Consider the following 21,960-nt stretch of genomic DNA (forward strand, 5'->3'; position numbering starts at 1 on the left):
CTTAGTTAGCTTAGCTTAGCTTAGTGTACTCATTTCAAACTCTAAGTGGATTGTGCTACCTTTGAACGGAGCCAGGCTAGCTTTTCCAATGATTCCAAGTTGGCCATTCCAGATGCTTAGGGATTTTATGACTTTTTTTTTTTATAGGTGCCTCTTTTAATAACATTTTCAATTATTCAATACAAATATGTTGTCTAAAACCATAGCGTTAGCATAAAAGGCCCTAACGTTAGCATGTTTGCTTACACACTGCAACATAAACATTTTGACATTTCTTGCCCTCTTTTGGAAGCTAAATGCCACATCTCCAGCCAGAACTTATTTAAGTCTGCGTCTTAATGCTAAGCTAAAAAGCAAATCGGCTGCTGATAAGCGACTGGTATCAAGAAAGAAAGTGCCTTCTTATAAGGTAGAAGACCATTTTTCTTTTCCAAAAAAATTTGAATATTCATCAGAACAACCCAAAACATTTGACTTATGCATTTCTCCAAATGTTCTGTTAACATAAAAGGTTTTGACAAATGATATTATACCAAGGGTTTGCGATGCATGTGCCAACATTATCATTAAATACCAGGTCTCCAAGGTGAAACAAACCCTGAATGTCGCAGCTGTGTCCCTTCTTCCTCGGGAGACGCGCCAGCTGATCTGCTACCAGGTATATGTGGGGCACAGCTGCACATCCTACCTCCCGTCTCCTTTACCTGTCGCAAGCAGTTAGGGTGGAGTGGCCCCATTGCACCACCCGCTACGGAAACGTGTCGTCTGGTTGCTGTGGAGAATGCAGCTGTCCCCAGGTAAGGGCTCCACTGGCACTCATTCCGATAATGACGTTGGAAACACTGGGTGCCGTTAATGGGGAAGTTAAGGGTAGAGTTTATGGAGCATGGTAGAGGGAGGGTGAACGGATGATGTAAGGGAAGTGTGGAATGAAAGGGGGTGGATTGCCTTGGGGAACCTCCATGCATAAAGATGAAAGCACATGGGCCAATGTTGCTCCAACAAATCAATAAGACAGTGGTTTGAGGGCGCAGCTGGCCTGGCAGATCCCAAACTGTGATAGGGAATATGTCCACAGCTGTGTGTGTGTGTGATATGTTTTCAAGTTCCTTAATTACTCTGTGAGCCTCAAGTTCCTGATTTTAATTCCCCTTTTCCAGAATTGTGTTACCTTTACAGAACATAAAATGGAGCCGGATGCTCAAACTTCTCAAATCCTTTGCTTCACTTCGAGGGCTGTGTCTCAAAACTGGAGCGATACATATCTTTACAGCTGGAGACGCCACTGCTTCTCACTATCAGCACCCTTCATCGAGCGACATGCTCTGGTGATTAGCCCCGTGCGCTGCTGCTCCTACTAGCCCTGCCTGTATCTTCCCCTTCCCCTTCTCAAGGTCAGATCGCGCCACGTGCGCCAAGGCATGAACGCAGCATGTAATGGGGTTTATCAGAGAGCAACTCCACTTGCTTGTTTATTTGAACACACACAGCGGGCTGGGTAATTGCCTTAAAAGGATGTCGATGTGTGCTGAGAGCATTTTAATTAGCTCTCCTTCGCCCCTCTCCAACAACAAGCTCCCTCCGAATGACAAAGCAATTTTGTGTCGATTAGTAAATGAATGACTTCCTCTCAAAATTGTGTGTCGGATGATGGGACGGCTGGTGATGATGGGGGTCCAACTCCCCCCCTGGCACTATGAATGGGATGCACAAGTTGGAAAAAGTCCAAACACTGAAGAGGGGAATAGTATCTAAGACAGCCCACCTGCTGATGTAAAGAGGCCCTGACTGGCCACTGCTGGCTTCCTCGGCTAATGCTTTCTCTGACTTTCACACACAACGGCACTCAAATAGGAAACGCAAACAGTCGCCTAAAAAGCTCCAGCATCATCTCCCCGTTTCAGTGTCTGTTTCTTTCTCATGCAAAGCAGATGCAGTGTAATAGAGCTCGTGGAAACACCTGCAGGCTTCTTTGTTGTCACTTGTGCAAGTGTATGTGTTGGATTCGTGTGTGCAAAACTGACAACCCAGCTTTGAGTGGTGCTGCCATCTAGTGGTGAAAACATGAACTAAAACCCAAACTGCATCTGATGTGTATGACATGGCTCATTCATCATATAATTAGTCGACGGATGAATAAACACATTGCTATATCACATGCTTTTAATGTATTCAAAGAGCAACATGCAATTAAACCAAAACACAATGAACATAGCATTCCTTTAATACATCCTTACATCCAATGTAGCTAATAGATGTCAGTCGAGCTATTACATTTAGATGAAAGGACGTGTTTAACACATGATTCACAACCGCAAGCAGAAATCAAAGAGTATGTGATGTATAAATGCGTGCATGCTGTTTGCATCACTGCCTAAACTACATGGTCACAAACACTGAATCATCCGTTCTGCTGCAGACCTAATCATCCATTCCGTTGACCTAATTATGTCCATAAGACAAATGTAGGCATTTTTCAGAATACAAAATAGCTCAGTGGAATCAGTCAAATCAAACTGACAAAATACTGGCACACAGAGATGAAGGGTGACGTTTGTACCTCATGGTGTGTCATGCAACATCAACCCCCCCTTTTTCCTCTCTCTCCTCCTCGGGGCTCTCTTGCTGCTCCCCTTACTTTAGATTAAAGACTCCACTGGCACTGCCTGCAGTTTATTTAGCCCTCATAAGCTGTGCAAGCCCTCTACTGACCTTGTTTGGCCATGTCTTTCTCTGAACTCCATCCCAGTGCTGGCAAAGGGGAGCGCTGAGCACTCTGGGAGGAACAGATAGCGTGCACCCCCGGCTTCAACAACACTGGGTTAAGGTCAGTGGTAAAGGTTAAGTTGAATTTAGCAACCATTAAAACAATTTAAAGTACAGATCCTTCAACTGTCAACTTCTGTTAGACTTTATTTTTATTTTTGGGACTGATTTCTTTTTTTAACACATAAACTTAAAATCAAACCCCAAAGGCAGTATAATGATAATTTATTTTTATAAAATAAGAATTGTAATAATAGGATATATAGGATATAATATACATTTGTAAAAGGGAGGCTGTGGCGCAGTGGATTAGAGCGTTGGTGTTCGAATCAGGGGAGCACAGGTTCAAACCCCACTGCAGTCAGCATGTCGTTGTGTCCCTGGGCAAGACACTTCACCCCAAATTGCTCCTGTGGGGATTACCCACAGTATTGAGTATGTAAGTCGCTTTTAGTCTAACAAGTAACATGTAATGTAATGTAAAAATACCATTAAAATATTGTAATCTCTTTTAAAAATCATCATCATTGTACTTTATTTTTACCAGGGAAAATTGGGTTTTGTGACAGTTGCTTCTATAGAATGAAAAAAAAGGTAAATAAAATAGAATAAAACTATTTATATAAATATATTTAAATAATACAATATAGTAATGCTGAATATTTGTCGTCGTCGTTTTTCTTGGGAATAGCCAAAATGAACCAATGAATTTGAGACATTAAAGGTGGGGTATGTAATTTATTTCAGAAACACTTTTTGTTATATTGCATGGAATGCTCTTAACATCCCGATAGCAATGAATATATTAAATGCTTTGACAATAAATACATAAAAAAATGTCATCTGTGGAAGCCGTGGCGCTGTAAAAAGCACGACCAATCATCTGAGCCGGCCCAGCTAAAATAACTGGATGGCCTACCTGCCTGTCAGCCTTCCATCTCGTGCACAAACTTATCTCGTGCCCTCATTGGTCATGTGCGCGTTCGTGTGTGTTGGAGGAGGGGCTCTGTAAGGAAGTCTGAAGGAAGAGGCAGATTTTTTCCGGTTGTGTACTTTCAAAATCTAGCGCACTCGAGCTGGTTTCTCCAAAATTACATACCCCACCTTTAAAGAAAATCAAGGCACTTCAAAGTGCTTCACAAAAAAACATTTAAAGCATTAAGTGGTGCATATATAAAATATATACATGTAAAAACAGTAATTCAAAAGCCAATAAAATAAAAAAAGATACAAAAAATAAGAACAAAAGATTCTGTGAAAGCACTATTGACCAGTGAGAGCTACAGTAGCTCATACCTGTCTCCTGGATTTACGAATGTTGTTTTGCCAAATAAACAGCAACACACATCCATGTAATTCAAACTGATCCCCTTCATCACAACAGCTGCAGAGGGAAACAGCAAGGACACTCACTGTGTAACCAAATATGACAAGGAAGAAATGAATCGAGATTATATTATTATATTATTTTATGCCATTTATAACCTAAGGAGACACGTGGTAGGAAAGCTCGAGAGATTTTTCAGGTGCAGGGCTGCAGTCCAACAATGAATAAGCAAAGTGCCACTGTGGCATTGCTTCACTCTGACAAAACACGCTGTGCCTCATGCAGTAAACGTCCTCTCGAGTATCTCAATTTGTGTGTGTGTGTGTGTGTGTGCAAATTATGCATATGTGTGTTCACCAGACTGGGAACTGGCAGGATGCTGACCCACTTTGAGTTGTTTTCATTTTTCATTCACTCCCCATGTGCAGCCACAAGGCATTTGCTTTCTCTCCACTTATCTCTCTCTCTTCTTCTTCTTTCCTGTTCTCCTCCCAGTATTTACCTGGCAATAATTGTGACATGAATCATTTCCGACAGGGAGGAGCTCAGATTTGAGAACAAACTCCTCGCTACAAGAGCCAGGGAGAGGAAGAAAAACTTCATTTTGAGTCCCAAAGCTCGAGCAACTGCTGTATTTACAAGCGTTCCCCTTGTCTCATTGTTTAATATTTGAGGGATTTTGATGGAAGACATCAGCATCTGAGGTGGGCAGGGAACATGAGATGTAGACTTTGTATTATTTTTTGTCTTCAAATAAGGATTTTGATACATGGAAATAACAGTGCAGTCACCTTTTAAATGAGGTCTCTCTTCATGCAGGCTTTGCATTCTAACAGATGTTCCTAGACGTTGAATAAATGCCGTGAAAAGGCACAGTACATACAGTACAAAACTATGAAAACATGTAAGGCTTAGTGATTCAAAATCACATACCAGGTCTGTTAGTGATGCTAACAAGTCTATAAAGAGGTCAGCACTTATCTATCTGAGAGCCAAGGTGAGATGTTTCTGTTTCATTCAGATCACACTGTTTGTTTGTCTTCCCTTGGTTTACAGTGTACAATTTACATTTATAAATGTAATCACATAAGAACTCATACAGCCCAGCTATTTACAGAAATTGCTGCAGAGGTGTTACAATTAGTTCAGGTTTAATGTGGTTTGCTAAAATTACTTCTATTCCTCCTAGGAGGTTCCGCTTTTTTGCTTTTCAGTGATGCCTACAAATGCAACATAACATTATTCAGCTTCTCCCTATTCTGCATACAATTTGAAAGTGTGAACACTTTTGCTAACTTTACCTTCAGAAAATGTAAAGAGTAGTTCATTTGATGCTTCATGTAACACAGTACATAACGTCAACATAGGCCGAGTTGGGAGTGAGAATGTGTTGCAACATTTACAGTCAACCTGAAGAATGCTAAGCCCTGCAACAAGCTTTCCATGCCACTAGTTGCTAAAGACTTTGTAGAAAGAACACACATTTATAGACAGGCCTCATAGGGTTTTCGAGTGGCTGTGCTAATGCTAATTAGCTAATTTAAATGTTGCTTTGTTATAACTTTGATAATTGAGTGATATGCACATCACTAAATAAAAATAGTTTGCATCACACAAGCTAATACTTATGTATTCACATGCACTCAACATTTCATAATAACTGGGTGAAACTGTTGGCTAGCTAACGGAACCAACAGGCAAAGCTAGCGTTAGCTTACTGATATATGAACCGTTTAGAACGACGAGTCATATGGTCTCACATGTTTAAAAGCTATTTAATTAACGATTTTAAGTTACATTAGAACAAAATTATAAAGTGTCCCACTATAAACCTTTCGTATTTCAATAGCAATAGTCTAAATGATAATGACATGATAGCTTAGCATAATGGGATATTTCAGAGTTTCCCTATGTTGCCAGGGTCCTTTTAAAAAAAATATTAACTAACGTTATAAGAGATTAGTAAATGCTATCTTCTTCTTTTTGTTAACAGTTACTTGAGTTGTCTTGATTGGACGGCACTTGATATGTTCGCTTGAAACCAATTTACACATTACTGTGAAACACATTTGTTAAATTGAAATGGTGCACTTAGATTTATGAAAAATGTGTGACTGTTTTTGTGACCCCGAACGATCCGCTGGAGCTGATTGCAGGGTCTGATTTGCATTTTACTTGAACTGTGTGAGCAATCAAATCATAGTTTGACAATGACCAAAGTCTGATAATGTAATTTGTCAGCTTTGGCTATACATTGAAGACGATTTACTGATCTGTCGTAACCAAATTCTATCCTGAGAACATGTGGTTACAATAAAGCCACATTAAACTGCTTTTTTCTGCGTTAAGTAGGCCAGTCTACAATTTGTAGCAATTTCCAATTTGTTGGAATGGTGTATATGTCAGTTCTTCTTGCTCTTTGATCTGTCTCTGCCCTTGTCCCTTTGTGCACGGCATAGAGGACACTGGAGATGCGGCATGCAGTGGCAATGAGGGTACCGCAGAGCATGTGTTGCCTTCCTCAGCCGCACACACTTCGGTTGCTGGGAGCAATAACATAGCCAGTAGCCCTGGTACCTCTATGTCTGCTCGCATCAAAACTCTCTGTTCGAAACACGTGGAGGCCCCTCCTATTGTTAGTCTGGCCTCATGATGACGTAGACAAAGAAGGTTTTCCTTGTTGTCACAGTCTGACCTTAAGCTGATGAGTATAATAGTTTATTAGAGAATAAGCCTTGGCCTTAGCCTTTGAGAGTTTTTAAAGGTTTATATTTCAACCTGTGGGGAATTCCAATCCGTTAACCAATAAAGCTAAGGAATATGACCATTGTTAAAGGTATTTTTCCAATAAAATTGAATGTAAACATTTACCACCATCCTTAAGAAAACATTCAAAAATCTGAAGGGCTGCTTCCCTTGGAGGGTGATTTGATTTTAGTGGTGCCCTCTCCATCAGTCATGTTGCAGCAAGTCCAGGGGGGGGCAGACACAATGGTATGGGTCTGCTCGATCCCAAACGCCCTGAACGATCAGAAAAGAGAAGCACCCCGATGATTGGGTTTATTAAAAGCTTTGTTGTCCCATGCCGTGCCACAGCTCCGTGATTGATCTCCTTTGACGTGTCCTTTTACCCTGTGTCACATTAATAAACGACGTCTCCGCTGAAAGACTGACAGACTGCCTCCTCCGAGAAACAGAGAGCGAAAGGAAGGAAGAAAGATGGAAAGAAAGAACAGAGACAGAAAAGATGCAGATAAAAGCATTAGAAGTGAATGGAAGAAAGTAAGAAATAAAAAAGGGAGCGAGTCAGAAAGGAAAAGCAATACTCATTTTACGGCAGGAATGTCTATTTCATATTTGTCATTCATCGGGTCTATGAAAGAAATATTGCATAATCCTCCTATTGCATGGCAAGACTCACTTTCAATCTTTTATATCCCCCCGCTCTTTAGTGGGCTCAAGTGATACATCATGCCTTACTGGCAACTGAGACTCGAACAGCTTGAGGGTTTCCTTCTAGCCATATTATATAGTATAATGTCAGCTCTCCTCCCTGCTTCTGCTGCTCCCATAACAGCGAGGAAAAAAAGATTTGCAATGTCACAAAAGCTTAAGAAGGCTTTCATTATTTAGAAATGAAACAACTAAATGGAAACCAGTTAAATCTATTGTGCTTTTGGGGGTGTTTCCCTTTCTTGTAGTGTGTTATATAGGGTTTGTGTATGGAAATGGTCTGCAAAGGCTCAAATCCCAAAGTTCCCTCCAGAGGGAGTTTCTCTCCCACAGACTCACCCTGCCTTAAAAGCCTCAATTGGACTCCTTTGTGTAACACTCCTGCTTCTATTGGATAGCATTCCAGCACTTTGTATGGGACACATCTCAAAGTGGCTGACCAATCACAACAGAACCGACCAGCTAACCAATCACAGCAGATTGGACTCTGGTTTCAGACAAAGGGTGAAACTCACACAGCTTATGGTAGCAAAAAAATGTGCTTTGTGTGTACCGAATGATGGGCAGCACGGTTTAAAAGCCCAGAAGCTCCCCTCACACACATAATTTAGTCTAAAAAATGTGTGTTACTGTATCATTATAGAGATTTTTGCTGTTTGCATTATCTATTAATAACATCATCATTTATAAGAGTTAGATGTTAGATATGTTAGGTATATGCACAAATTAGATGACTGCATTCTAGCCAACCACATTTTCATAGGAAACCATGTAAATATCGTATTTAATGAATATTATTTATCTTCTGACTATGCAAACCCCAACCCTAAACAAATCTTTAGTATAGTTTGAAGGCTTTTTACATATAAAGCCCTCACCTCTTTGAGCTGTCACCAAGTCACTCTGAGACTTTAAATGAACATCTAATTTATCACAAGTATTAATAATCTGTAGAGCAGGGGTGGGGAACCTTTTTCCTCTCAAGGGCCATTTCAATTTTTTCAACATCCTCCGAGGGCCGTACAAATGATTGACCTCTGCTTAAAAATACTAAAATCACAGCCCATTCATTTCTCCTTTCTTTCATGCTGTGCAAAGAAAAAGCAACCTCTTAATCCAGATATCTTACCATGACTCGTGCATGCATGCACGTGCACAGTTGTGGCATGACCACCCAAACAGAAAGATATGGACACAAGATGTGTGCAAATGTATTTAGTTTCCTATCCATGTGAAGATGATTTAAGTGGGGGGGGGGACCTAACCTCCTCTAGCGGGGTCCAAACAAATATTCCCGGGGGGCATGCCCCCCGGGAATATTTGTTTTTAAATGTTGAAGTTAAAAGCATCAATCTGGTGCACTTTGAGAGCAACATTAAGAGATCTATGGATACATCTCTCAACATCCATATGAAACAGAACTGTAAGCAGATTTTTCTTTTTCTTTATGGATATTTTACAAATCACTCCCCTTTTAAACTGTATTCTTGTTTATTAATAACAACTTTGTTTTACTGTCATATAGTATTTTATACCTGTTTACTTTATTCTCTTATTTTTTCATAACTATAATGATCATATAAAGATGTGCCTTTACCTCACTTTCACCTGTACTTTCACCCCTGTCAGACGAGACATATACCACGTGATGACACCTTTATATATACAGTCTATGGATGACACGTTAGGCTCGTGTCGTGTTCAAGGACCCTGACCGTGGCCAGGAAAAACAGGCACTTGCTTGTTTAATTATTTTGCGGTCTAGATTTCTTTAATTTTTTTCTTTTTTGCGTGTGTTTATAAATTACCTCGAGGGCCGTACCAAAGGGTCTCGCGGTCCGTATACGGCCCAGAGGCCGGAGGTTCCCCACCCCTGCTGTAGAGCCTGACAAATGTTTGCAGCAGTTACTGGCAGCCGCAGACACACAGTTACAGTGTGAGATGTCTGTAAAACAGACATTTGTTTTTCTGCAGTTTCTGCAAGAACTATCCACTAACTCATCACAATCCAGAATTATGAAATAATAATTACTAACTGCTCTAAAAAACATCCTCAGATTTTTGGGGATATCCAGTCTCTGAAAGATATTTGCTTGAAACTGATAAAACGACTCCAAATTACTTTTGAATGATTTACAAACTGAGGGTGGCCCCTCATATATTCTCTCTTACTACGCTTTTTTGGCATGTTTAACATTAACATTAATTTAATATAGTTTTATATGACATTAAAAAAATAAAACAACATTTAATACGACACATTTTAAACAATAGGGAAGTAAAAACATTAAGAAAACAAATAGACTCACAAAAAAAAGGCAGAGAACAATCTATGATAATGTTAGTCTGCCACTGCGCATGCTCAGTCCATTGCTAAGGAAGAAAAGGGAAAATGTCTCTAGCGAGGTGAGTAACGCGACCGGGCCTTTTGTGTTTTTATATCACGAAATTATATCATTCATTGTTTCAACTTTGTAGTATCCGATGTAAAGATGTGCTTTAATGTTTCACGTGTATCTTTTTGCTTTGCCCGCTATCGGTTCGTTGTTTATAATCAAAGCTAACGGGACAGCTAATGCTAGCTAGCCGAAATGCTATGTCGTGAGCTGAACATTTGGCATTAGCTAGTTAGCTTAGCAGCACACATCCATGGTCAACAACACACTTGTATTAACTGTTTACCATTCGTGTGCACGCTTCATGCTTCGGGTTTGTGCCTTGAACTGTTAACGTGTTATGCGTGTGCATAAACCGACTGTTAGCTAGCTGGTTAGCAGTTTTTAAAGTAAAGGCGACGTTACTTTGAGCCACTGTCGGCTAACGCTAGCTAGGGCTTAACGTTAGATCACCAAAGGTACTGTACAAACAATGAGACTTACTCATGTTTTACTTTTTTTCCAGCTTTTTACCGGCGCCGACCCAGCTGTCTCAGGACCAGTTGGAGGCAGAGGAGAAGCTTCGGGCCCAGAAGTGCTACTCCACTGCCCTGGTCTCGTCCCGCAGAGAGCCCCCTCCTTATGGACACAGAAAAGGCTTGGTGCCTCGTTCACTTGAGGTATATAATGTTTATTTAATCAATATATACATGGTTATCTCAAATATTATAAAACTGTTATTGTCTGATAACTGGGGGGTAATTTATTGTCTGATGTCCCAAGGTTATCAATACCAAGTCCATCTTCTAACTTATGCTGTAACTGTTTTGTTTCTGTAGGACTTTGGAGATGGAGGATCTTTCCCAGAGATCCACGTGGCCCAGTTTCCTCTGGAGATGGGTCGGAAGAAGAAGACATCCAACGCCCTGGCGGTGCAGGTGGATGCAGAAGGAAAGATCAAATATGACGCCATCGCCAGAGCAGGACAGGGCAAGGATAAGGTATACATGTCAAATATGTATCCATGCGCAACTTGAAAAATATCAAGATTATATTAAAAGTGTGGTCTAATTCTATCAAGTGATGGAAAGATAGATCAGTATGATAATGTGTGGATTCTTTAGGATGAGATACAACTGCACACAATGTATAAATGGAATGTAATATATTAGACACTCACAGATCTAATTCATAACAGGCTTCATACAACACTTATTAGTGAGTTGGTTTTATTGCCAGAGTTCATTATTTCAAGACAAAATAAAAGATAAAAGCAAGTCTTTCATTTACAGAACACACATTCGGCAGACTTTGTAAAAAAGACTATGAAGAAAAACAACATGACTACAAAAATAATCCCATTTTCCTTTTCACGCTAGTTTAAAAAAAAAGCATTTCTCGTCATTATTTTTGCAGGTTATCTTCAGTAAGTACACAGACCTTCTTCCAAAGGAAGTTCTGCATGAGGATACTCCAGAACTGCAGAAGCCTGATGAGGAGGCTGTAAAAGAGGTAAGCCATGTTGCAATGTGTATGAATCGAAACATTAAATAACAGATTAAGTTATTGTTGGGACTCTAGATTGAACTAACTAAAGAAAATAAAACATTCTTTAAACTATTCGCCCGAAGAAATCAGTCGATGTTGATATTCTCCGTTGGTGACTGTGAAAATTAAGTTAATTCTATGTGATCAAAAATGCTATTGACAATTAATCAGAAATGGATTCGTTTTTCAAACATTTATAAGTTGCTTGACTTAGAATTTGAGTTGTAGTCAGAATCTAAACATGGTGGTTGTTTGTAGCTGACGGAGAAGACCCGCACGGCCCTGGATAAGCAGGTGTCTCAAAAGATTGCTGCTGCCATGCCTGTAAGAGCTGCAGACAAACAGGCCCCTGCACAGTACATCAGGTATGTATGAGTCATTAGAGAAAGTAGGAAACTTGTATGACTCTGCTTTCGTATAATGCTACTTTGACATTGTGTGGGAATGAAGGTGAAGTGGTGATGCAGACTCCCAGACACTTAAGAAGTACCTACCGTTAATATTTATTTGTAAAGGCAAGATGTACACATCAACAAGGTAGTCTGGTTATGACAATAGCAGCTCACACAAAAAATAAATAAAAAAAGACATGACAAAACACAACATGCAGAACATATTAATTGTTCAACATAATCCCACTTAGAGCTTAATTTGTCCCATTTCATGTTGTGTTTTGCCACCTTGAAGTGGTTTGTTGCAATATTCCTTTTGCTTCGCTAAGTATATTTTAGATTGTATATACTGTTAAATGGATTACAATTATTGTCTTTATCTCCCTTATTTGGGTGATGTAAATAGTTGGTTTGGTGACACATTTTCCCTCTCTTTCTCTCCTCCAGATACACCCCATCCCAGCAGGGAGTGGCTTTCAACTCAGGGGCCAAACAGAGGGTGATCCGCATGGTGGAGATGCAGAAAGATCCAATGGAACCTCCACGTTTCAAGTAAGTAACACAGGAACCTGTAAAGAAAGAGAAAGACGCCACTCCCGACTTATCGTTCATAAATAATACATCTTTCATGTGTCTAAATTGCACCACATTTGACACAGCAACCCCTCGAATGCCCAGAAATACACTGCCAAATGTAAGAAATAGCCTCATAGACTTCTTAACAACTATATTACTGTAAAACAGTTTGGTTTTAAAGTTATTGTTTTTGATTAAAAGAAATAAAGCGTTGACATGAAAATTGATGGAAATAATTGTATGTTTCAGGATCAACAAGAAGATTCCCAGAGGACCTCCTTCGCCCCCTGCCCCTGTCATGCACTCCCCAAGCAGAAAGGTACAGCCATCTGAAATATCAAAAACATTCTGCTTCTTACTACTTTCACACTACAAAAATCCAACTGAATTTATTTTCATTTTTGAAAAGTCTGTATGTTTGATGGTTTCTCTTCCTCTGCTTAGATGACAGTCAAGGAGCAGCAGGAGTGGAAGATTCCTCCATGTATCTCCAACTGGAAAAACGCTAAGGTAGGGAATCACCAGGATTACATTTGATATGTTTGTGTATGGCAAGAAGATATTTTGTTTTCCAGGCTTGTTTGTTTAATATTTGACACATTACATAAATATTAGATTATTTGGACTCCAGGTGCTCTCGTTGTGATTCCAGTTCCATCGTCTCACTGCCTTTTTCTCATCTCTGTATGCTTAATATCTTTCAGGGCTACACCATTCCTCTTGACAAACGTCTGGCTGCTGATGGCAGGGGGCTGCAGACGGTTCATATCAACGAAAACTTTGCTAAGCTGGCTGAGGCGCTCTACATCGCCGACAGAAAGGTACCATCGATTTGTGGTTCAGAAATACTTTATTAGCCCTAATTAAAAAAGTTTTTTGTGAAAGTTTTTCCATTTTAGAATAAAATTCAATAAGTTATTTAAATAACATAAGAAGTAAGAATACAATGCAATAAAAACACCAAAAAAATAAATAAAACGGCAGTATTCAAGGTAAACATTTCCAATACAAGATTAAATAAAACAAAACGGTTGAAATATTTATATTAACATAAAATGTAAGAATGTGCAATAAAAATATGAAATAAAATATTTATATAAACACAAAGTTTTCAAAGTAAAAAGTACGAATTCAAAGATAAAAAAAAAAGTACGAATTTAGTATTTATATAAACATAAAAACTAAGACTTCAATTAAAGATGAAACAAATAAGAATTTAATGAGATATTAAGTAAATATAAGAATCCAAGGTAGAGGTTTCAAAATAATTAACTGATATGAAATATAATAAGATACTACATGAAATAAGAAGTAAAATATAAAAATTCCAATACAAATAATTAAATATTTATACAAACAAAAGAAGTAAGAATGTGCAAGAAAAAGTTGAGATAAAATATTACATAAACCTGGGAATTTAAAGTAAAAATGTCCAATAAAAAGATTAAATAAATAAATATATATATTTATACAAACATAAGTCGCTAAGTGCCAGGAAATTGAGTTTAAGAATCTGATTACCAAAAGCAGGATTGTGTAAAACTAACTAAAAAAACGTTTTCGATCTTTTAATGACCATGAAATGCTGACTGTTTCCATAGGCCAGAGAAGCAGTGGAGATGAGAGCCCAGGTGGAGAAGAAGATGGCCCAGAAGGAGAAGGAAAAGAAGGAGGAGAAACTCAGGGAACTGGCCCAAATGGCTCGAGACCGCAGGGCGGGGATCAAAAGTCACGGGGACAAAGGTGAGTCCTAAAAACGAGGAACCTAGAAAAAAAAAGTCATGTTCTCCGTTTCTTATTTTCCGGGTGGTTTTCTGAGCTAGTGGAGCAGACTGTGCTGTCAGTGCCGTTGTCAGTTTTCCAAATCTGGAACACGAGGCGCATAAGTGATGGCAGCATTTTTCACCCTGCCGGTGTTGACGGGACCAGCAAGCTGTGAAATGATGTTTCTGCTTCCCTGCTGATCATTCACATGTATTTCCAGAAGAGAAATCCATGTTGCATGACCTGTTTGTGTGCATGCATTTTGAAGGACGGTTTGGATATGTCACATCCTATCGAAGTCTAACATTAAATGTGTTAAAGGGGCCTTAATAATGCTAAGTCTTATGGTTCATATTTTTCTTTTGCGCCCGTTAAAAAAAATTCCCAAGACTAATAAATCAGCGTTGTTTTTGTCTTTCATGTTAACTGTCCACTGACTCTTTCCCATTTCTATCCCTCCCTTTCCTCCTATTTCTTCAATCCCTATACTATCTTTCCCCCCAATTATCCCTCACATCACTTCCACTGTTCCTCATCTATCCACTCATTTCTCTCCTTTCTATCTTTCACATCACATCATCTGTCTCCCACTTCTCTCATGTGGTCTTTTTTCTCTTTTCCTTGCACCCTTTTCTCCCTCATTCTATCCATCCCCCCCTCCATCTCACGCAGCAGGTGGCGAGGACAGCGAGGTCAGGGAGCGTGACGAGATCCGCCACGACAGAAGGAAAGAGAGACAGCACGACAGGAACATTTCCAGGGCCGCTCCTGATAAGAGGTGCTGGACACGCACTTTAAACACACCCCCCTCCACACACACACACACATACACACACACACACACACACACACACACACACACACACACACACACACACTCTTGTCTCACTGCTGAATCATTCATCGGGCCAGCAGTTATACCGAACAAACGCAGCATGATCCAACAGAGCACTCTGACAGTAGTCCATGTTTGATTGTGTATGCAGGACCAGTGTGTGTGTTTGTGTGAGCGTGTTCTCACTGCCCGGTTGTCAGTTGATGGAATGGTGGTTCCCCGCAGGAATGAGGGAAGTGGAATTCAGAGGAGAGCTCATTACAATCACCATTGCAGCTGTCAGCGAGCAGAAACCTTGTGATCTTAAAATGACCTTTGGCTTTAAGATGACGCTGGCTGAAGGACACTAAAGACATTAAAGTCACTCAGAACTTTTTTAACGACGTACATTTCATCCTCGATTTAAGATTTAAAGACAAAATCCTTGAAGTTTTCCAGAAATATGATTTAAGAAGTTGTACCCATAGGCATACATCGATATTTCAGGCATGTATCAATATAAAATTCATGCAACACTACGGTCTATTATGGCTTTAGGGGTTTCATGCCACAGTACTAAACATAGCATTTTTTCTAGAATTCCCTTATGTTTTTACGTCAGTGGCCCTTTCTCATTTCTCTAATTCCCCTCCTCGACTCCTATCCTCGTGTCTTAGTCCCGCCCACAGGAGATGAGAGCGGAGGAGAGAGGAGGGGAAGCAGCAGGTGGTTAGAGAAATGAGAAATCCTCTCCGAGCCGTCATTTTAAAGAGACGTCCATTAATGATGACAGGAGGCACAGCCCTCTGCTCTGTCTGATGGACAGAACTGTGTTCATGACGACTTATATATTTACTTTGAATTCATTCACAGTGCGGTATAATGAGACAATAACAGGCTACAGATGCGGACATACACACACATATATTTATATAAATATATACAATTTCAGAATTAAACAAGTATGAGAGCACTCTCATAATAACGTTACACTATCAGAGACTGGATATATATCCCCCCCCCCCCCCTCTCTGGTCGCTACAATGAGGAAATGAAATTACGGGCCAAAAGTTTTATTGACAAGTATTAAAAGTAAGCATAGGACACCAAACCAACTGAGACCTGTCTGTCTGCCGCATCTACGCACACACACTGTACCACACTGTACCACACTGTACCACACGCACCTACAGCTCCTTGTTAAGGAATAATTCTTCTAGATATCTAACCTTTTACTCTGACATGTGTTATCTCCTTTAAGGAAAGGCCTTGGTGCCATATGTGTTGTCACCAGTGTGTGACCGGTCAACTTGACTGGCACGAAGGGTAATTGTTGTGGGAACACTGAAGCATTTCTTTATCGGTGTTTGTGGGCTCTAGGATGTGAAATCCTTGAGGCCATGAGCGTCGGACGCAGATGATTCAGTGTTTAGTCTACTCCTTCAGAGATGTTGATTTCTCTCTGTGAACCTGTTAAAAGGTCTAGCATAGAGAGAGGTTCTTGAGAATTGACGTGGCAACTCTACCGTGTGGTCAGAACCTCTGACTCTTTGATTTGTGATGTGAATCCTCCGGCCGAATACTCTGAATAAACCCATCAGTGTTTGACATCAAAGCTCCAACTCTCACCGTGTCTCCTTCCTGAGTCGGTGACTCCATGCATTACTACACAGAAGTTTCCTCCACACTCCTAAAGCATATCATATATATCAGGATACAGCCGTTGTGTATTTTATTATGTGAAGCACTAAATGGTTGTAGACAAATATCGACTCTGTAGATATCTACTAAACTAAAGCAAATAAAGAGAGTAATGTAGGCCTGTTATACTGAGTGATATATATTCTACACACTGCTCTGCTTTCTGCACGGACCTCACAGCTGTTCTCACTGTAAACATCGCGTCGCGATGAAAGCATATATAGAATAGAAGAATAATATCCAGGGGATGCATGCAGAGCTGTCATTGGCTGAGATAAGTCCGGCCGTGCGTCACGACTCTTTTAAACATCACTGTTGCCGGGAAAACATCCGCGGAGGACCCATCAGTGTATCCTCGATTATAGCTCCTCCAGAGAGCCTCCTCGACGTTCGATCCTCGGTCCTCGATGTGCATTTAGAGAAATGAGATTTCCTTCAACATGGCGCGCTGAAATCCATTTCCGGAGGACCGAGGAGTCGAGGAGGGGAAATTAGTGAAATGAGAAAGGCCCAGTGTAGAGCTTATGTCATTATTTTTTCCCATGAATCTTTGCTAAGTGTCTGCCATTTTTCTGTGTCGCAGGTCGAAGCTGCAGAGAGACCAGGACAGGGACATCAGCGAGCTCATCGCTCTGGGAGTGCCCAACCCCCGCAACGCCAGCGAGGCTCAGTACGACCAGCGGCTCTTCAACCAGAGCAAGGTGAGCATATCAAACATGCCTTCATACAGTTATGATTTGTGCTGACTGGACACAAATGTGGACATTATTATTTTTTGTGGATTTTGGGGAAAGAGTTATATATTCAATATTGTTTTCAATTAAAGATTTTCAATTAGTTTATTTCTTAAATGTCATGAACTGTAGTGCAATGGCTGTACAAAAAGATCATGTTTGCGTCATCGATTTGGTGGGTTCGTTGTCCTTTTTTAAAAGTGTTGGGTTGAAGTGGCAAAGTCTCCAGTGTTTTTCTGGAATTTAAAGCCTCAGTCGCAGAACAACCTGGAAAGATAACTTTTTTCTTCCAAATGTTTGATAATGCTAAACTGAGTAATTTGATACTCAATACAAGGAAGAAACGCATTATAATCATTCCTTTTTTTTCTTTTTCGGCACAAAAGAAAACTAATGAATGTTAAGAAATCACCTTTAAAAAGTTTGAGCGATAACCTTGTTTTGCAATTTATTTAGAACTAACTGTACCTTATTATCCACTCTCTCTCTCTCAGGGTATGGACAGTGGTTTTGCCGGCGGCGAGGATGAGTCTTACAACGTGTACGACCAGCCGTTCCGCGGCGGCAGAGATATGGCTTCCAACATCTACCGGCCCAGCAAGAACATAGACAAGGACGCATACACAGATGACTTCGACACACTCATGAACAGCAACAGGTACTGTACATCACTCTGTTTCCACTATATCTGTAATAACATGTTATACATGTACTAGGAAATGTCAGTAGTATCATAATTATGACACGTAAACAACTGTATGGATAGCAGTGGGAAATGTCAAAGATGATAAAACGCCAACAAATGACAACAAAAAATAAAATTGTTCGCATAAATATGTTTAATCGGTAAGTACGCACTCAAGTGTTTGCATTTTAATTTGTTTACAAACCTTTTGCAATATTGCTTGTTAGATCAAATGTAGTGCGAACCTTTAAAACTATGCTTGATGTCGTGGCAATGATAGGTGTAACTGAGCACCTAAACGCTTAATAACTCAAATATAAAGTTATGTAAGCTATCACACATCCCTCCCTGCATAATAGGGTCAAATGTACCATGGGGCAATATCCTCTATTCATCTAACTTGCTTGCATTAATAATATAACTAGCCATGTTTTGATGGTGATGATCACAGTGCATCAGCCAAATAATCCTACAGAGAGATTAAAAAAATCAAATAGTGATGAAAAACTTTACTTTAAAAAAATTGATAAATATTCCCTAAAAGTATTTATTTTTACTTACCCATACTGCTTCCCAAATACTTGTACGACACTGTTGCTTCACTGCTGAAGTTTTAACTTTCACAATTATACACCCAATAAAAGCCTGAATAATTTAGGGGGCCTTCTGGCTTGATTCCGAGGCACGAGAGAAGCATGCACATGATGTCCCAGCAGGAGGTCTCCCCCTGGGGCGGCAGCAGCGCCACACACCACTAGCCGAGCAGAGCCTGTCCCATATGTTCAGTCACCAGCTCGTCACTGTCCTCTAGGAATGTCTGGCCGGCTGCAGGGAGTCACACCATTCTGCAAAACATCGGAAATCTTTGATTGAAGAAAATTCCCTGAGACATGCAAACATATGTTCATTGGAATAATAAGATATTTTAGACCCAGTGCTGAAAGAGTGCCCTAGGAATGAGTCATAAAAGACTGAAATGACCTAGCATTTGAGCAATTCAGTTCACTCGTCTTGAAGTCAACAGATTTTTGGTCAGTCATTTACCAAGTTTTGAATGTCTGAAGCTTTCCTTGTGTCATAAACAGCAGTGGCTAACAAGTGACAGCAGATGCTAACAATTGTCTAAGTAAGACTATTGAGCGTCATCACACTGAACTTTAGCCGCCTTTAGCTTAGCGGTGATGATGTGAAATCATGACCGAAATGTAGTTGGTTTATAGCCCAACGTTAGTTTTATGGCAATTGCATTTTACGCTTCCAAAATTATAAAAGTGGTGTTAAAATCTGGAGATCATACTGCGAAACAAAACGGCATCTGTCTGTTTCTTAAGCGTGTGTTTGACCCAGAACTTACTCTTTCCAACATATCCAATGGGAAAATCTTTTTTGTTGAGAGCCCTAGCAAGGAATACTTCAAGGTCTGCATCCAAAAATATCTCACTTGCGTCAACTCTATATCTTGTAGCAACTTGCTAGCAGTTTTCTTACATTGCAAAAGAAGAAAAAACAAGCCCAAAATAAGTTGGCAAACAAAATTGTCTTTAAGCCGAGACACGGCAGGCAAAAACATCGTTTTTCATGCACTGGTCCATTTTGAGATTTTGTGCTATTTTGATTCCATAACATGTTTTCTTTCAGGCTTTTGGAAGGAAAACGTACAAAATACACATTTAGGTGTTTATTTTACTATAGTTTGTCTATTTGCGTCTGTAGATTTCTCCTAAATTCACCAAACGTTAGCATTCTAACGTATAATAAAGAACCGCGACCGCTGTTTGCACCGTGTAATCAGAGGTATCATTGGAAAGCTCCGTCTCTCCTGCACAATCTCATCGGATCCAAATATGGTCATTTCCTTTGTATCAGCAACCAATCGTGAAAGTACAAAGGGGTCTTAAACCAAAAAACTAAATCTCATTGGCTGGTGTCAATTTCTGACAACGTGATTCGTTCAGATGCGTCACGTGGTGTGCTAAAACACTTCCTCGTTTAGCTTTCGCTGGAAATTTAAATCTCAAAATGTCAAAAGAACAGTGAAAAAAAACGTTCACAGAGAAGACGACAATAAGTGTCACTTGCACGAAGCAAAGTTAGACAAAAAACAAATGATCCCGAACATGAAATACCTTCACGGAGTGCGTCGAGGTGCAAGCTGTCATCCAAAGAACAGGAGGGTTTAGGTAGCGCCACACAGCAATCTTTAAAGGTTGTTTTCTCAAAATGAGTTTTTTCCTCATATTCTGAGTGAGAAATGTCCACTTCAGTAGCACTTACCTGAATTATATAACATTTTATACCTAAAAACATGGCAAAAATTGATATTTTAGGGCTGTTGGCAGTATTTTCTGATTTATGGAGTGATAAAAAGAGATATCCAAAATCCCTTCTGTAAAAACTTTAGATTCTAATATGACTACAAAATGAAAATTTTGAACCTGGCTTTATCCAATGTTCAGATTTGTGTTCCTGAACTGTGTTAAAATATGCGCATATTTATTGAGATGATGGCTCATTTGCATATTTAAACATGCTATTTCATAAAACTTGTAATACAAAAAACAATTGTCTTAATGCAAGTAATTAACTGGAGACATTTCTAGCTGATGTCTTTAAGTTAAACAAATTACCCTATTCACCTGTAGTGTCTCACCTTAAGTTTACAAACTGTAAAAAACACAGCCAAAACGTTTCTTTTGGAAAGAAACTATACATATCTTTAAACTAATTACGTTTTCTTCTTTTTTCATCTCAGGTTTGTTCCAGACAAAGAGTTCTCCGGTGCCGACCACGGGCAGAAGCGGGATGGCCCCGTTCAGTTTGAGGAGGATCCCTTCGGTCTGGACAAGTTCTTGGAGGAGGCCAAGCATCACGGCGGCTCCAAGAGGCCGTCCAACAGCAGCAGCAGCCGCTCGAAGGACGACTACCACGACAAGAAGCGCAGGAAGGAGTGAGAGCGCTCCACGAAGGGAAGCTGCTAGCATGATGGAGGATAGGGAGGTCGTCTGCACCCTCTCAAAGGCTGAGAGGGGTTTTAATATACTCAATTCTATCAGGAATGATCTGTCACATTTTTTGGTTTTATTTCAGTGTGAAACAAGGCAGAAATATTGTTTTTTTCCCTCCTTTCCCCCCCCACATTTTTTGCCCCATTCTGTAAATGCTGAGTCATGCTTGATTTGAATTGGGTAAAGCGCAAGTGGAGCTAATTAAAAATATGGACGTTGTATTTTGCCCTGAAAATGTTTCGATTTCTTTTTTTTTATATCTGTATTTAGTTACTCAAACAGAACATGTTCATATTATTATTTTCCAATTTTCCCCCTACATTCCCCCCCTTTTTTTGTCCGCTGTGTTTTATTTAAACCACGGTGTATTTGTGAGTTTTATTTGATGGCAGTTATTGTACAGCATTATAAACTTATCTGTAAGGTGTGAAGCAAACCTGCTTTATAATTCTTGTAAATGACTACCAATGGAATAAATTTCTTATAGTGTATTTCTGGTATCCTCCTATTCGTGTTCCTTATTGAGTAAACACTTTTGGTGGGTTATTTACTAATTAAAAATTGATGCTTTTCCCCTGTCAGCTTTTTCAGAGCTGCCCAATCTAAACTTTTACAACATAGTGGGAAGTCCATTAGTTGTGTAATTATTATAGTTTTCTCGTAGTAGATTTCCATTATTTTAATCACTCCCCGAGTAATGCATCCTATTTACATGATTAAATGCCCAAAATGTATTTAGAGAAGCCATCTATTACAAAGTGTGAGCAGTGACATTTTTTTTTTACCAGAAATGGGCTCCGTGATTTATACGATGATTAGA

The 21,960-nt window shown here is 39.7% G+C and overlaps 1 protein-coding gene across 2 annotated transcripts; it reads left to right on the forward strand.

Annotated features, from left to right (window-relative positions):
- The first annotated feature begins 9,892 nt into the window (after positions 1-9,892).
- On the forward strand, positions 9,893-21,631 carry snw1 (SNW domain containing 1). 2 transcript variants are annotated; one of them, XM_034150658.1, is made up of 14 exons: positions 9,893-9,952; positions 10,448-10,601; positions 10,761-10,922; positions 11,338-11,433; positions 11,728-11,834; positions 12,309-12,413; positions 12,687-12,756; positions 12,882-12,947; positions 13,142-13,258; positions 14,039-14,180; positions 14,874-14,979; positions 17,300-17,417; positions 17,945-18,108; positions 20,888-21,631. In XM_034150658.1, the coding sequence occupies exons 1-14, from the start codon at positions 9,939-9,941 to the stop codon at positions 21,084-21,086; spliced, it is 1,620 nt and encodes a 539-aa protein (XP_034006549.1). In that variant the 5' UTR covers positions 9,893-9,938; the 3' UTR covers positions 21,087-21,631. The 2 variants fall into 2 exon arrangements, with proteins under 2 accessions (XP_034006549.1, XP_034006550.1); XM_034150659.1 differs by having other exon boundaries at positions 14,877-14,979.
- Positions 21,632-21,960: the final 329 nt, after the last annotated feature.

This window comes from Trematomus bernacchii, unplaced genomic scaffold (assembly GCF_902827165.1).
Source record: "Trematomus bernacchii unplaced genomic scaffold, fTreBer1.1, whole genome shotgun sequence".
NCBI classification, from domain to species: domain Eukaryota; kingdom Metazoa; phylum Chordata; class Actinopteri; order Perciformes; family Nototheniidae; genus Trematomus; species Trematomus bernacchii.